The following is a 12,851-nucleotide window of genomic DNA, read 5'->3' as shown; positions in this document are numbered from 1 at the left end:
GAGCATGTACCAAAGTTCAAAAATCAAATTTTATTAGATGTGAATTTTATGTTTATGACTAACAATATTTAAGCATCTAATCATTAAAGAAGCAATTTTAATGGCAATTAACCTCAGTCAAAAGTCTATGTATTCAGACTGGTGCTGTAGCTACCAAAGTGATCAAAAGAGTTCAATTTCAAGAGGCACTCAACATTTTCACATGAGGATTATAAATGTTAGTCCATGTTCAGATTGAGGCATTGAGTTGACTGGTCACGCTCACAACTGTCTCAGGGTCTGTAAATGACAAATATTGCAGGCACATACAGTCCTCCCAGTCCAGAACAGACTGATCCTCGATCAGGCCTCTCTCTGCCAACTTCATTACCAGCAGGGCTCGTTTGATTGTCAGCCAGTTGTGGATAGCTGTGTTTGGGGAGACTGTGAGATTGAAGAGGGGGACATGGGGGCCCCACAGGAGCACCTGCACCATGGCAACCATATCTGCCATCTGGGACCCACTGCTCTCATTCTTGAGCAGAGAGGACAGATAAAGAAGTCCCCTTCGGTAAGAAGTATTGGTCTCAGTTGGACCTGTCAGCTTCTCTCTTGGGTGCAGGCAGTATTGAATTAAGGTTCCAATCTGGGATTTGATGAAAGGAAGTGCAGGCCGAGTAAAAACCTTTGGGGTTAACACAACACGAGCAGAACCGTGTGTCCTCCACAAACTCTGGATCCTTCCCTTTTTCTCTGACCTTTCCCACTCCATTTCATCTTTCAATCTGCATGTCTTGAAATTTCTCTTCCCCCCAGGAGCACCTTGATCTTGTTTATTTCCTCCTTTGTCCCTCCTACTGGGCCACACTAAGAGGATGTCCTTAGGTCTGAGCTCAGCTGCATTGGCACTGATGTTGTAAAGATGTTGTGAACCCATTAATATCTGCACCAGCAGAACACATATCTGTCTCTCATAAACCAAACACTCTGTGCTCTGCAGTGAGCTGCTATCCTGAACAAAATCCTCCAGACTGACGTGTGGCAGGTCTCTCTCAATGCTCAGAGAGTGTCCCTGCAGAAGTAAGGACTCAAGGGATGGTGGACTCTTGTTTGCAGGATCTTTAGCAGGCTCAGTGCTGCATCCACACGGTGGTTTAGCAACACTGCAGTCTGACTTAAAAAGACCACAGGGATCTTGACTGCATGCAGTGGCTGAATCATTGCTCAGTGTGTTGCTGGGTGGAAAATAAACAAGAACATCTTGCACATTAACATGTGATGAATGGTGTTTAGTTTGAGATGAGGGAGCTTCATCAGTCTGTTTGTGTACCTGCAAAGAAAAGAAAAACTCATAATCAGAAAATCCTCACCATAAAAAATATTTTATTAAAGAAACAAAGAAATCTAGCCTCCCTACTGCACTTGTGACATCTGATGACAGTTTAGAGGAAGTGTTGTATTCTGCTAGTCAGTGTCAAGGTTGCTATTGCTGATAAAGATCATATTTGTTTTTCGGGGTTGTTCTGTGCAGTGCACATAATACGTCATTTTAAAAGTTTTATTTGCAATGTAGAAACAAGTGAGAGTAGTAGGCATACAGAACATACTGTGAAATGTGAGCTCTGGCATTACCTTCAAACCAAACACCCTCCCTGGGAACTTTGGGCTGCACAGGCCGTAGTAAACATTGTCTCCAATCCGCTGTGGCTCGCTGTTCTCACTGAACAGGAAATCCTGAGGCTGAAATGAACTTAACTCCTCTAGGGCCTCTCCTTGCAGCAGGATATCAGCTTCCAGGCTTTGTGCCATACTTCTCAGAAAAAGTAGGTGGCGATGCTGAATCCCTTGAGAAATAACCCTCTGGTCATCAAAGCTGCTAAAGTGGTAGGGCAGATGTTCATCTGGGGTGTCAAAGGTCAGCTGGGAGAAGGGCATTACGGATACTGTGCTCCCGGCTGGTTTAATCTCTTCCGGAACCTCATATAAATAAGTATTAGGTATGGGTGCCAGCATGTACAGAGGGTTGTCAAAATTCTGAGGGTTCCTTTGCAGTGGAGACAGCGGGGACAGGGGGAAAGGTGGAGGTGCACTGGTGCCAGGAAGAGAGAGGGTGCGAGCGAACCTTTTCTTTGGAATGGGCGGTGGGGTTCCATCAGAGAAAAATCTCTCCTGATGTTGAGAGGGGTCTGAGCCAAACAGTGAGAGATTTAGGTCAGACTGAACAGTGAGCATTGATGAGGGAACAGTTTGGACACAGCATCTCTACAAAAGCAAACAGTCTGCCTCTGCAGCAGAGTTACACTTCCAAGGGCACTTCTGCAAGTCATGACAACTCTGGCTAAATATCACATGTATTTTATCGAAAGTAAAGGTTTCAGACAGTTACTTCCTCTCTTTCACTTCTCACAAACTAAGGGCAAAGTGAGAAGGTTGAACCACACATGTAGTACGCTTTTGTTTTTCCCATAATACGTCAGCCCTATTTTCAGAATTGGTGAACCAAACTACATAAGTCAATGCGGCATTTGACTGATCTGTTTTTTACTATGCACACCCACTATTCCTCACTTAAGCTCACTTGACCATTTCATAAACCTACCATAGCGCTGGTGAATGGGACACTGGTCTGCATGACAATCGGTGGTTTCAGAGAAGACATCGTTGTATGTGTAGTTTTGATTCTGGAGTCCAACAGGGTTGAATATAGCACAGTCAGACTCCATGCTGGAGTGACTTAGGGAACTCCTTCTGTATGAGAAAATGCACAGAACAACAGAAGCCATTATCCTTCCACTATGAATACAACACGGTGCATAGACAGACTGCAAGTATTCATCGATAAAAACGTTGTGTTGATTGTGAGCATTAAGTGCATACACTACATATACTATGATAACATCTGATACTCAAATAAGTGGTATTTATGAAACCAAATAAGCTTTGCAATCATCCTGTATTATTTCAAATAGATTTTACATGACTGGGATGAATAGTTTTGAAAAGCCAATGAAAACGTCTGTAAGACAATCCTGAACACTAGCTAAGATCAATAGGAGACAAAAACATTTTGTTGCCTGCTCTTACCTGTGTTGTTTGACAGGCAGGGCTGGAGGTTGCCCATCCACTCTGCTGTCAGAACCAGATGCCATCAGGAATCTACAATGCTTGCAGCCTGCTCCTGCCCCTCTTTGACACTAAATATGGTATATGTAAAGCTCACAGGTGGTGAATTCACTTTCTCACTAAAAGACTTCCCCTTTGTATCAGTTACACCCTCTGTGACTAATTCTCTGCATCCCTCTGTCTTCTGTTTAGTTGCATGTTTTAAGGTGCTTCTTATCTGTTGCTCAAATCGTTTAGTCTAAGTTGAGGTTGGTACCGGAAAAGCAATGTCTGTTCTGAGGGTAAAACTGTTCTCTTTAGCTAACCTCAGCGTGGCAGAATGGGGAAGAGCAGGTGTAGAGGAGCCTTTTTAATGTGCACCGTTTCTTCTTTCGCTTTGTCGCACTTAATCTACATTTGCTGTGTGGAGCCTCAGCATGAACTTCTCAGTTTTGGATGATTCAGGTTGAGCCTTTACACATGCAATGGCTTCTTTAGGGTTCAGGCCTGGCATGTTGTGTTTTTTTTTTCACTGAATTTTGCAGAAAATATTTAAGCAGATCAAGTGGCTACTGTGTGGCCCCTACGACAAATGTCAAAGCCATTTACTGTTAGGCCATTTACATTTAAAGGGCGGTCCTACTAAAAGCCATTTCAGCATGGAAGGTTTGTTCAAAAAGTCTGTAATAAAAGAAAGAACTGAGTCTGACAAATCAGATTACAGTTAAGTCTGTCACAACAATCAGAGAATACAGAGAATCTATAGACACGGTTCTATGAGCAAAGAACTGGAAACATTAATAATCTATAATATAATATTCCTAGAGTAAATTCACATGAAACTGATTATGATTCACCTTGAACTTCACATCAGTCACATTTGTGTGGTTAATTTCAAAGCAATCTATCCTACTGTTCTTATTATCTCTCACAAATACAGATGGACTTTATGAGGGTGATAGACAGTGGATCACCAAAGTCATTAGAATGTATCTGAGAACCATAAAAGCCTGAACACAATATTATAGCTTTTCTAACATTTGTCTGAATCAAAGTGGTAATTGACACTGCTAAAGGCCACAAATGGTCAGTCACACCATGTATAGACCCACTGTAACTGGCTATGGTAACTTGTTTTTTTGAAATCCTGATAACTTGGAATGCCATCTGTGACACAAGCACAGCCATTTTCTGTGCTGTTGTCGTGCTACCTAGAGTGTATTCTTCAGACGGATTGTGTGCTGCTGAAGTACCTCCATCCCAGAATGACTCACACATCCTCTGCACTATGGGCTGCTTCTCATGACTAGTTATGTTGTTTTATACCATATATTTATCAACAGTCAGTTCTTAAATGAAAAATACACTGAATAAAATGGAATGAACTCCTGTGCACAACTAAATATAAAATAGTCTCGTATGGAGCTGGAGTTTTTTCATAACAAAGTCTGCACGAGCTGTTTAGTGAAGTGATCAAGCAGGGCCCCAGTGTTAAATGTCTCTATCTTCTCAGGTAAAAGAAACAAGACAAACTTCTTCTGAATTTTTCACTTCCACCTGAGAACAGACTTCTGAGAGGGATGTACACATCAGAGCATCGCACTAAGCACTTACTTGCTGTGTACTCTGTGTCACAGTGTTTGATCAAACAGGTGACTGGACCAAAGAGTGAAGTGAAACTTGTTCTGAATAACTCTTGTTCACAGCAGACACTTTGATTTGTCACGTATAGGTGTAACTACTACCACAAGGTGTTTTGCGTGGCAATAAAATAGCAAGTGAGCTTGCAGGAGCTTTAGAGCATAATGGTTAAAGTGCCTCCCACATAACCACTCCCCCCCAGACTTGCATGTCATACCTCCTATGTTTCCTGTCTAGTTTCTACTGCTACATCAAAGTAAAAAAAAAAAATCTATCTTAAAAATGTTTGTTAGAATTATTATTTTTTTGGTTTTGTTTTTGTGTCCTTTCGGCTTATCCCATTGGCTCAGGGTCGCCACAGCAGATCATTTCCCACTTGTTGATTTGGCACAGATTTTACGCCGGATGCCCTTCCTAACGCAGCCCTCCCCAATTTCTACCGGGCTTGGACCGGCCATGCACAGCTGGGGTTGGGAATGGGCTGTTAGGGGTTCCGTGTCTTGCCCAGAGACACTTCAACATGTAGCCGTGACCGGGGATCGAACCACTGACACTGTGCTTACTGCCTTACCAACTGAAAAATGTTTGCTAGAATGGTGTATTAATATTACATGTTGGGCCTGTACTTTTCCTGCATTCATTAAAGGCAGTAGTGGGACAAGTACTTATTTTACTGAAGTAATAGAATCAAAACTGTACCTCAAATATATGTACCTCAAATATAAATACACTAGATACTACAATTTAAAATATAATAAAAGTAAAAACACAAAAAAAAGATACAAAAAAGTTAAATTACAGTATCAAACAAAAAAGTACTTATCCTGCAGACATATGGCTCCTGAGATTGTGGTTTTATCTGTGGGGATGGTTGTCACTATTTACATTTCTTTGGTTTAGTACTTGTTACCAGCCTGGGAGTCAAAGATAAATCTGAGCAGCCGTGAAGGTAAAAGGAGAGAACCAAGATTAAAAAATATGGTTTTATTAAGAGTCTCTCCTGTCTTTTTGAGAAATAAGGGGTACAATCTGAAACAACTCCTTGTACCTGAAACAGTTAATTAATTTGAGACGGTTAGAGAGGAAGTGGGTTTTAGCACCTAAGAGTTGACAGACTTTAAAAACACGACCATGGACCCTGACCAAGACAATAGTGGGGAGGGGGGCAGCTTGTTACTGCATGTTTTTTATGGAAAATGTTGGTCTAATTACCACAGTAAAAAGTGCAATATTTTCCACTCATATATTTTCCACTTTCTGAGTTCTTGGTCTCTAGGGCCGGATAAAACTATTCTTATTTCAGCTTTGAGATACATAACGTGGATTTCTTCTTCACTTATGTTAAGTAAATTAAGGGTCTATGTGAGAAAAACAAGCTTTTATTTTATATTAGCAAACAATGCCTAACACAACAGTCCTGCATTAAATCTTAATTTAATGTCAACTATAACAGTTTTTGTATGATCATTGTAGGTATGTGTAGTTTGTGGTGCTGCTGAATTTAATTCTGTTACACTGAGAGGGGGTGCCACTACCATTTATGATCGAGTTAGGCTCACTGAAGGCAAAATAAATATTCAAAATGCCTCTCAGTCTAACACTATACTGTCTATACACTATTCTAAGCAACGGAACTAATTTGCTTAAAACATTCATGTAAAACCATTTTCATCATGCACATAAAGAAAAGGGTGAGTGATTCCTCTGCGTCACAGTGCAATGTTTATCCACTGAAATTCAGTGTTTGGGAGACTTGAGGACAGCAGCACCGGGGATGCATTAGGCCATCGCCATTAAGGGCCTCTCCACTGAACCTCTTCATATGCTAAAGAGCTAGGGGACTTGCATGGTTTCTCCAAACATCGGCACAAATTCAGTACTGCAAGACACAGTTCATGCTAACTGTGAAAACTACGCACATACAGTGTTCACCAGGGGAGTGAGTCGAAGCACACAGCCTGAGAGAGACTGACATTTAAGATGGTGAAGCATTTAATTAACCTTGAACACATGGCTGATGTGAAGTATTCACTCAGACTGTTAGAAGAATCTTAAAGGTGCCTCTCAGTGTTCCTGAAATCTAATTTCATTTTGTTGGAAAACCATCTGCTTTTGCAAAACAAGAAAAAACTCTGTTTCGACCATGAAAGACGAACATGCCACAGTCTGCTTCTGCTGTTTTATTTTTTTAACCTGACAGTGTTACATTTTCCATGAGTTTTCACAGCTTATCCACAATTACATTCATGTCTTCAAAAACCGTGTGTAACATAATGAGATTCAGTTGCCAAGCTATATTGAACCACTTCCTGAGAAGTGCTGCTGTTCAAATCCAGTGATTTCATTACTAACGGCATAAAATGAAATGTTTTCTTATAACATCATAGAAGCAATGTTTACGCTTGCTGTCTGGGTGTCTGGGTGCAGAAGAAAGTGAAACTATATTGTTGGTGGAGGAGGCTGAAGAACTTTTATATCTGCCTTTACTAATATTTCTTTAGTCTGTGAATCAGTCGAATCTTTGGAGAGTCTCTTCTTGGCTCCAGACAGATGGGTGGAGTTGCCTTTGATGTTTCCTGCCCCCGTCTCTGGTGACCGGCTGAGACAGCATGCAGTCTCCTCATCCCTGTTTAAGCGCCGTAGCCCAGCTTGGCAGAGAAGGGCATCCTTGCTAACCATCTGAGGGCTCTGGCTCAAGGTGGTGAAGCCATATGAGGTGGTGACTTTGGGAAGGTGTGGCAAGAAGAGGGCAGCTCTGCTGGCAGGGTCCAGGCAGTGCTGGGCATCGGTGCAGGAGCATGAATTAGACCCCTCCTTCTGCAGTAGAGAGTGCCTATGAGTTAAAGGATCTGAGACACTCTGCTCAGCTCTGCGGTCTGAGAGAAGCAAAGTGAAGCCTGCGGATGATGTGGATGATGAGAGGGTGGAACAAGCTGGCGAAATAGATACATACAATCCCGGCTCTGTCTCAGAACTCCCCAAGTCTTTATCTGACTCTGCATCCTCTTCCTCTGTCTCCTTGTCCAATGATCTTAAGGTATTCTCTACAGACAGTCTTGGTATAGTGAACTGAGGAATGCTGTCGGGTGTTAGGATGTTTGGAAAAATTGTCTCCTGGCTTGTCTGGGAGACTGATCCCAAAGAACACCTGAAGGTGAACGCACTGCTGATAGCCCACATTAGTGCACGGATCCCTGCACTGCTGTGCCTGCGTGATGTGAAGAAATCATCTGAATCTTTCGTTCCACTGCAAATTGCTCCAATGCTGGAAGTCCGGCTGACTGCCTTCTTATCCATGTCTGAATGCCTTCCACTGTCTTGGCACAGAAGCTTGGCTGTAGATTGATGAGAGGATTGATGTCAGGCAGCTTTTATACTCTAGTCTACTTCCCACATGTTTTCCACCAACAAATGCATCAATAGATATGCAAACATGATGGAAACCAGCACCGGAAATGGTTAACAAATTGGGAGCTCGTTAATTATGGGAGGACATTAATGGCACAATAATGGGAGGAGCAGCTTCTCTGCCTCTGAAGAGTGTTGTAGCTACATGACGGATGTAAACCTGAATTGAAGCTGTACCATGTTACACATTTTTGGGACTTTTTACTTTTCATTGTTAAATAGTTTTAGGTTCTATATTAGGGCTGCATCAACTTATAGTTTTAATTAGAAATGAATCTGCTTATTATTTTCTCAATTTATCAGCTGTTTGTTATACAGTGTAATGAACACTGTTCATTACAGCCCAAATTAGCCCAATGAATGTTTTAAAATCATTTTTATGTCTGACCAGCAGTAATAAAACCTAAGATATTCAGTATAAAGCTAGTTTTAATATAGTTTAACATCTGATAAAGTAAAACAGCAAATGTGCCACTGATTTGCTGGAAGTTGGCAAAGTTTGGAATTTATACTTGAATTAAATAGTTTCATTATTTGAATTCTATTATAATCATATATGTGAATGTGCAGTAGGACTGCACTTCATCACCATGTGCAACTCTACATAACATAACAACAGAACAAATGTCTCCCATTAGGAAAAATCTTTGAATAACCTATGACTAAAATTATTTGTACATTATTGATGTAAATAATCATAAAGTTCAGTTAATATGTAGGCTAATGTTGCTTTCCTTGGCAACATGTTTTATTTACCAACATACATGTTTGTATTTCTGATAATTAGGCCTGTTATGAGAGTCAATTTAAAATTACAATAATCATACCTCAGTTGTTTTCAGTAAAATTCCTACAGGTTGCGAGTTTCTGATAAAATTCAAACGTTTACGTCCAAAAACAGTCACGTGACCACTCCAGCAGGTTAATTGGCGCCGTTTGTTGATTAGTCCGTGCTAATTGCACCAGGTGCGTATGTGCGCGCTGATTGGCTTCTCGGTAGTGACTTCACGGTACATTTCACCTTTCAGACATGTTGTAAACCTTATGTTTGTCCTTCTCACTGTCGCTCTGCAGGTCCAGCAGGCTTCAACCCGCAGCACGATGAGTGAAATCCGCAGAGACGCCGTGGAGGAGGAGGAGGAGGAGCAGGCCGAGAACATTGAGGTAATGGCGGACATTTTACCTGAGGACACACCGAGGGTATGTTGTCTGCAGTCGTTCAGGCCACACCAGTCTATTGGAGTAAACTCACATCAACATAAATCCGTATGAATGGTTGTTTTTTTTTTGTAGCTTTGACTACGTCTGTGTCCCCTCCTGTAGGGCAGGGTCGTGAGGAGACACGGCTTGCTTGGCTCCGTGCTGACTGGCGTCTTCTGGCCATTCAGCATCGTGGTACGTGTTGGACCAGATGAAGACCTGAATCTAACCTTTTGGCTTTAAATGGGATTAAAGTTCTACTCTCACTCACAGGGACGCGCATACCGCGGGTTTTGGTTGCTGCTGGGCTTTCGCCAACCACAGGAGCGAGCCCTGGTTGGTCCCACGGTCCCTAGTCCTGCACGCCACAGTCTCACAGGCCGCAAGCGCCTGCACCGGATCACGCGTCTGCTGCTGTCCATCCTGCCCCGCTGGGTGCAGGGCGCGCTGGGTTACCCAGTTTCTAGCAGCATTGGTCGCTCCCTCTCTCCAGGTATTTTCTTGATATTGACATAAGGAGCAAATTGCGTAAACTGTGACAAGACGTCAGTTTTTTTTGTTTTTAATTTGTTTTTGGCACCGGGTGAAGTGCGAAGTCAAGCTGCAGATCATGGTCCTGATGTGAACGTTCAGCCGTTGAAAATTTAATTTTAAAACACTAATTTTTTTTTTTTTTTAAATAGTAAGCTTCATGATATAAAATGTTTGTTTTTCCCGAATTTGAATTGCTCTCAACAAGGTTTGTGTAAGTGCAACTGAGAAACTTGACTTGATATCCTCAAAGTCTGATTTACTAACCTTCAGTAGGGCAAAAGCTGCGTGGAAGGACGTCAAAATGTTTGTTTTTTTTCCTCAACAGAAATCAAAGTTTCTCCAACTAAACCTTGTGGAAAGGGCAGCAAGAGAAAACAGGATGAGTTGGATGAGGAGGAGGAGGAAGATTGCGAGAGTCAGACCTGGGTGGAGGCGCTCACTCAGGAGCTTGCCGATGACGACGAAGGCCCTGAGGAAGATCCTGACTATGAGGTTTGTGAAGGCGAGTCATGGTAAACTATTCAAACATGATGCACTGTCATGTGCAAAGGATTCATGGTTTCATCCTTGTAAAGTTCTGTTATCTGCTGCCCTGTTTTTCACCGACACTCAAATCGAACACAACGTACAAAACGTCACTAGATTAAAAGTTGCAACATAAGGTCAAATCATTGTCTTTTCAGCCCAGTACTGAAAACACAGTGAGTGAAGAATACTCACAGAACGACACAGAAAGCGATCTTGAAGTTCAAGGGGAAGGCATGTTCATTATTAAAGATGTGAACACGGTAAGATGAACGATGGCAGCACTGTAATGATTGTAGCTTTTTAACTAGTGTGAGATCAGAATGTTGCACTAATACTTGTTTTTGTTTTGTTATAGGATGTTGATCTATCGACTTGAGCTCAAGTCTCTTACCCCGCTGTGTAATGTCATATTGACAAAATGTCTTTTGTATGTTTATATAAATTCAATAAAATCTGTTCCCTGACTTTGCCTTGGCCATCCACTAGATGGCAGACATGTCTCTTTATTAGACCTGTAGCTGGTAATGTCATTTTTAGCTTAAGGTTTATTCAAATGCAGCAGGTCCTCGTGACAAACACGAGTCATGGTTGTTAAATGTGATCAGTTTAAGTTTGATCCCAAATTATAGGGGTACTGTTCTGAACAGCTGCTTTCCAGTTGTAGCCTTTGTTCTATATTTTAATAACAAAAGACAAGTAAATGATTTTGTTTACTTCTCTGCAGGTCTTAAGGCACAGACTCTAGGTTAAATTCTAAATGAAGTACACTATGCAGATTTGTTTTTGCAGCCTCAGTTAAGTACAAGGCTGGAGGAAGTAATTGACATACAAGTAAAATAACACTTTGGATTTGAGAGGTTGAGTCTTTGCATACCCAGTTGTAATGATTCTATGTAATTTGTTCATATGCATAAATCCTTAAGCTTGTAAACCCACTAGATGAGTAACTTGTCTGATTCAGCATGTCTCAAACTGTATCTGGCAACAGCATTACACTTACATAAGCACTTAAAAATATATACATGTTTATTTTGTAAAGGTTCCCATGGCACTAAAAAAAGCAAAATGTTTATGATAGCAGTGTGAACTTTGGTATACCACAGTCACTGTTCAGTTTTACTTTAAGCATCTGACTTAACTGTGACATGAGCTCACTGGAGCAGAAAATTAGTGTTTTCACAGAACAGCTCACTGGCTCTCTGCTGCAGGTGAGACCAAAGCTGCTGCCATGTGGCCCTGATACTGTATGATTAACATCAGTAAAGGATTGTTCTGTGCTGCCCATACTGTCAAACCTCTTCTGTCCATCTGTGAAATGTACTTATGGGAGTAGGTGGAAGGCTACAGTGAAGAGCCCCACAAACATCTTGAATTATAATTGAACCAATGCTCTTCTTTATCCAACAATCAGCACCAACTCTTTCCGTCTTCATTGCCACTGACGGTGGACCAGAACCTTTTAGACATTAGCTAATGTTTGTTTGTTCTTGCATGGGTTTGATTTCTGTGCACAAGTAACATTTTATGTACTGTATTTGATTTTGTTAGATTCAGAATATGAAGCTCAAAGTAAAGTAGATGTGGGTGGTTTAAAGGGAAACTCTGTTTATTTTATTTTTAAAGGTCTGTTTGAGTCAGAACACAGCCTGACAAAACAGTTTTTTTTTTTTTTTTTGTTAAGGCAAACAATATGATTTGGAGACTGCAGGATATTTAAGAAATAATAGTTTTGAATGACCTTGGCATTTAGGCAGCCAAGTAAACTATGATTACATTGTTGTTTGATTGTTTAGACCATTCAGTGGTGCTTTATCACTTTATATCGGGGGACTTCCAAGTGGTAGACAACAGTTTGTTTCCCTCATCAAACACAAAAAACAAAACGTGTATTTCATGTGACTAACTAGTTTTTGTGGGTAAAGTTAGATCCACATTCATTTTTTAACTGCTGCAACAATAGTCAGGAGCAGCGTTGTACATGATTTGAACCTACTGAAGTAACTGTCATATCATGGTAAATGTGGATGCAGTTCTGTAGTACTATACAAAGCACCATGTTAATTTATCAGTCCCTCCAGGTATTTGTAATGTTATGATCACAGCAATTAACCTAACCAGTTCCCTGTGGATTCTGTACAACCACAACTACAAATTTGAAATATAAAAAAAATGTCATCATGCATCACAATTTTTAAGAAAAGCTGTGGCAAACGTAGGCATTTTAGGCCCCAACAATAAAACTTAAAACAAAAGTCAACAATGTCCCGGACGGGCCTTCAGTATTGCCATTGAATTGCAGATGTTTATATTTATTTACTTGCTTTCCACACACTTTAATTGCTGAATCACGTTTGTGTAAAGCTATTTGAAAATCAACAATTGGTATTGAAAGTTTCACCTTTTCAATTTGCTCTGTTCTAATTTTTACACCTGTAGACTGTAGGTGAAGTTGTGCCAGA

General features: G+C 41.0%; 2 protein-coding genes and 1 long non-coding RNA gene across 4 annotated transcripts; 1 reads left to right on the top strand and 2 right to left on the bottom strand.

Moving 5' to 3' along the window:
* Nucleotides 1-10: 10 nt before the first annotated feature.
* On the bottom strand, nt 11-4,478 carry peak3 (PEAK family member 3). Its single transcript, XM_067514595.1, has 4 exons — nt 3,064-4,478; nt 2,579-2,727; nt 1,612-2,165; nt 11-1,309 (listed from the first exon to the last, which is right to left on the bottom strand). Exons 1-4 carry the CDS (start codon nt 3,126-3,128, stop codon nt 230-232), a joined length of 1,848 nt encoding a protein of 615 aa, XP_067370696.1. The 5' UTR covers nt 3,129-4,478; the 3' UTR covers nt 11-229.
* Nucleotides 4,479-6,886: 2,408 nt separating this feature from the next.
* Nucleotides 6,887-10,248, bottom strand: LOC137132277 (uncharacterized). Its single transcript, XR_010915090.1, has 2 exons — nt 10,129-10,248; nt 6,887-8,057 (listed from the first exon to the last, which is right to left on the bottom strand). It is a non-coding gene; the product is annotated as an uncharacterized lncRNA (long non-coding RNA).
* Nucleotides 8,025-10,861, top strand: org (oogenesis-related gene). Of its 2 annotated transcripts, none has more exons than XM_067514598.1 (6): nt 8,025-9,294; nt 9,454-9,525; nt 9,604-9,823; nt 10,190-10,356; nt 10,548-10,652; nt 10,748-10,861. In XM_067514598.1, the coding sequence occupies exons 1-6, from the start codon at nt 9,103-9,105 to the stop codon at nt 10,766-10,768; spliced, it is 777 nt and encodes a 258-aa protein (XP_067370699.1). In that variant the 5' UTR covers nt 8,025-9,102; the 3' UTR covers nt 10,769-10,861. The 2 variants fall into 2 exon arrangements, with proteins under 2 accessions (XP_067370699.1, XP_067370698.1); XM_067514597.1 differs by having other exon boundaries at nt 8,025-9,330.
* The last annotated feature ends 1,990 nt before the right edge of the window (nt 10,862-12,851 follow it).

The sequence above is a fragment of the Channa argus genome, chromosome 8 (genome assembly GCF_033026475.1).
Source record: "Channa argus isolate prfri chromosome 8, Channa argus male v1.0, whole genome shotgun sequence".
NCBI lineage: Eukaryota > Metazoa > Chordata > Actinopteri > Anabantiformes > Channidae > Channa > Channa argus.
The sequence above is the reverse complement of the archived record's forward strand: the minus strand, read 5'-3'. Positions and strand labels throughout refer to the sequence as shown.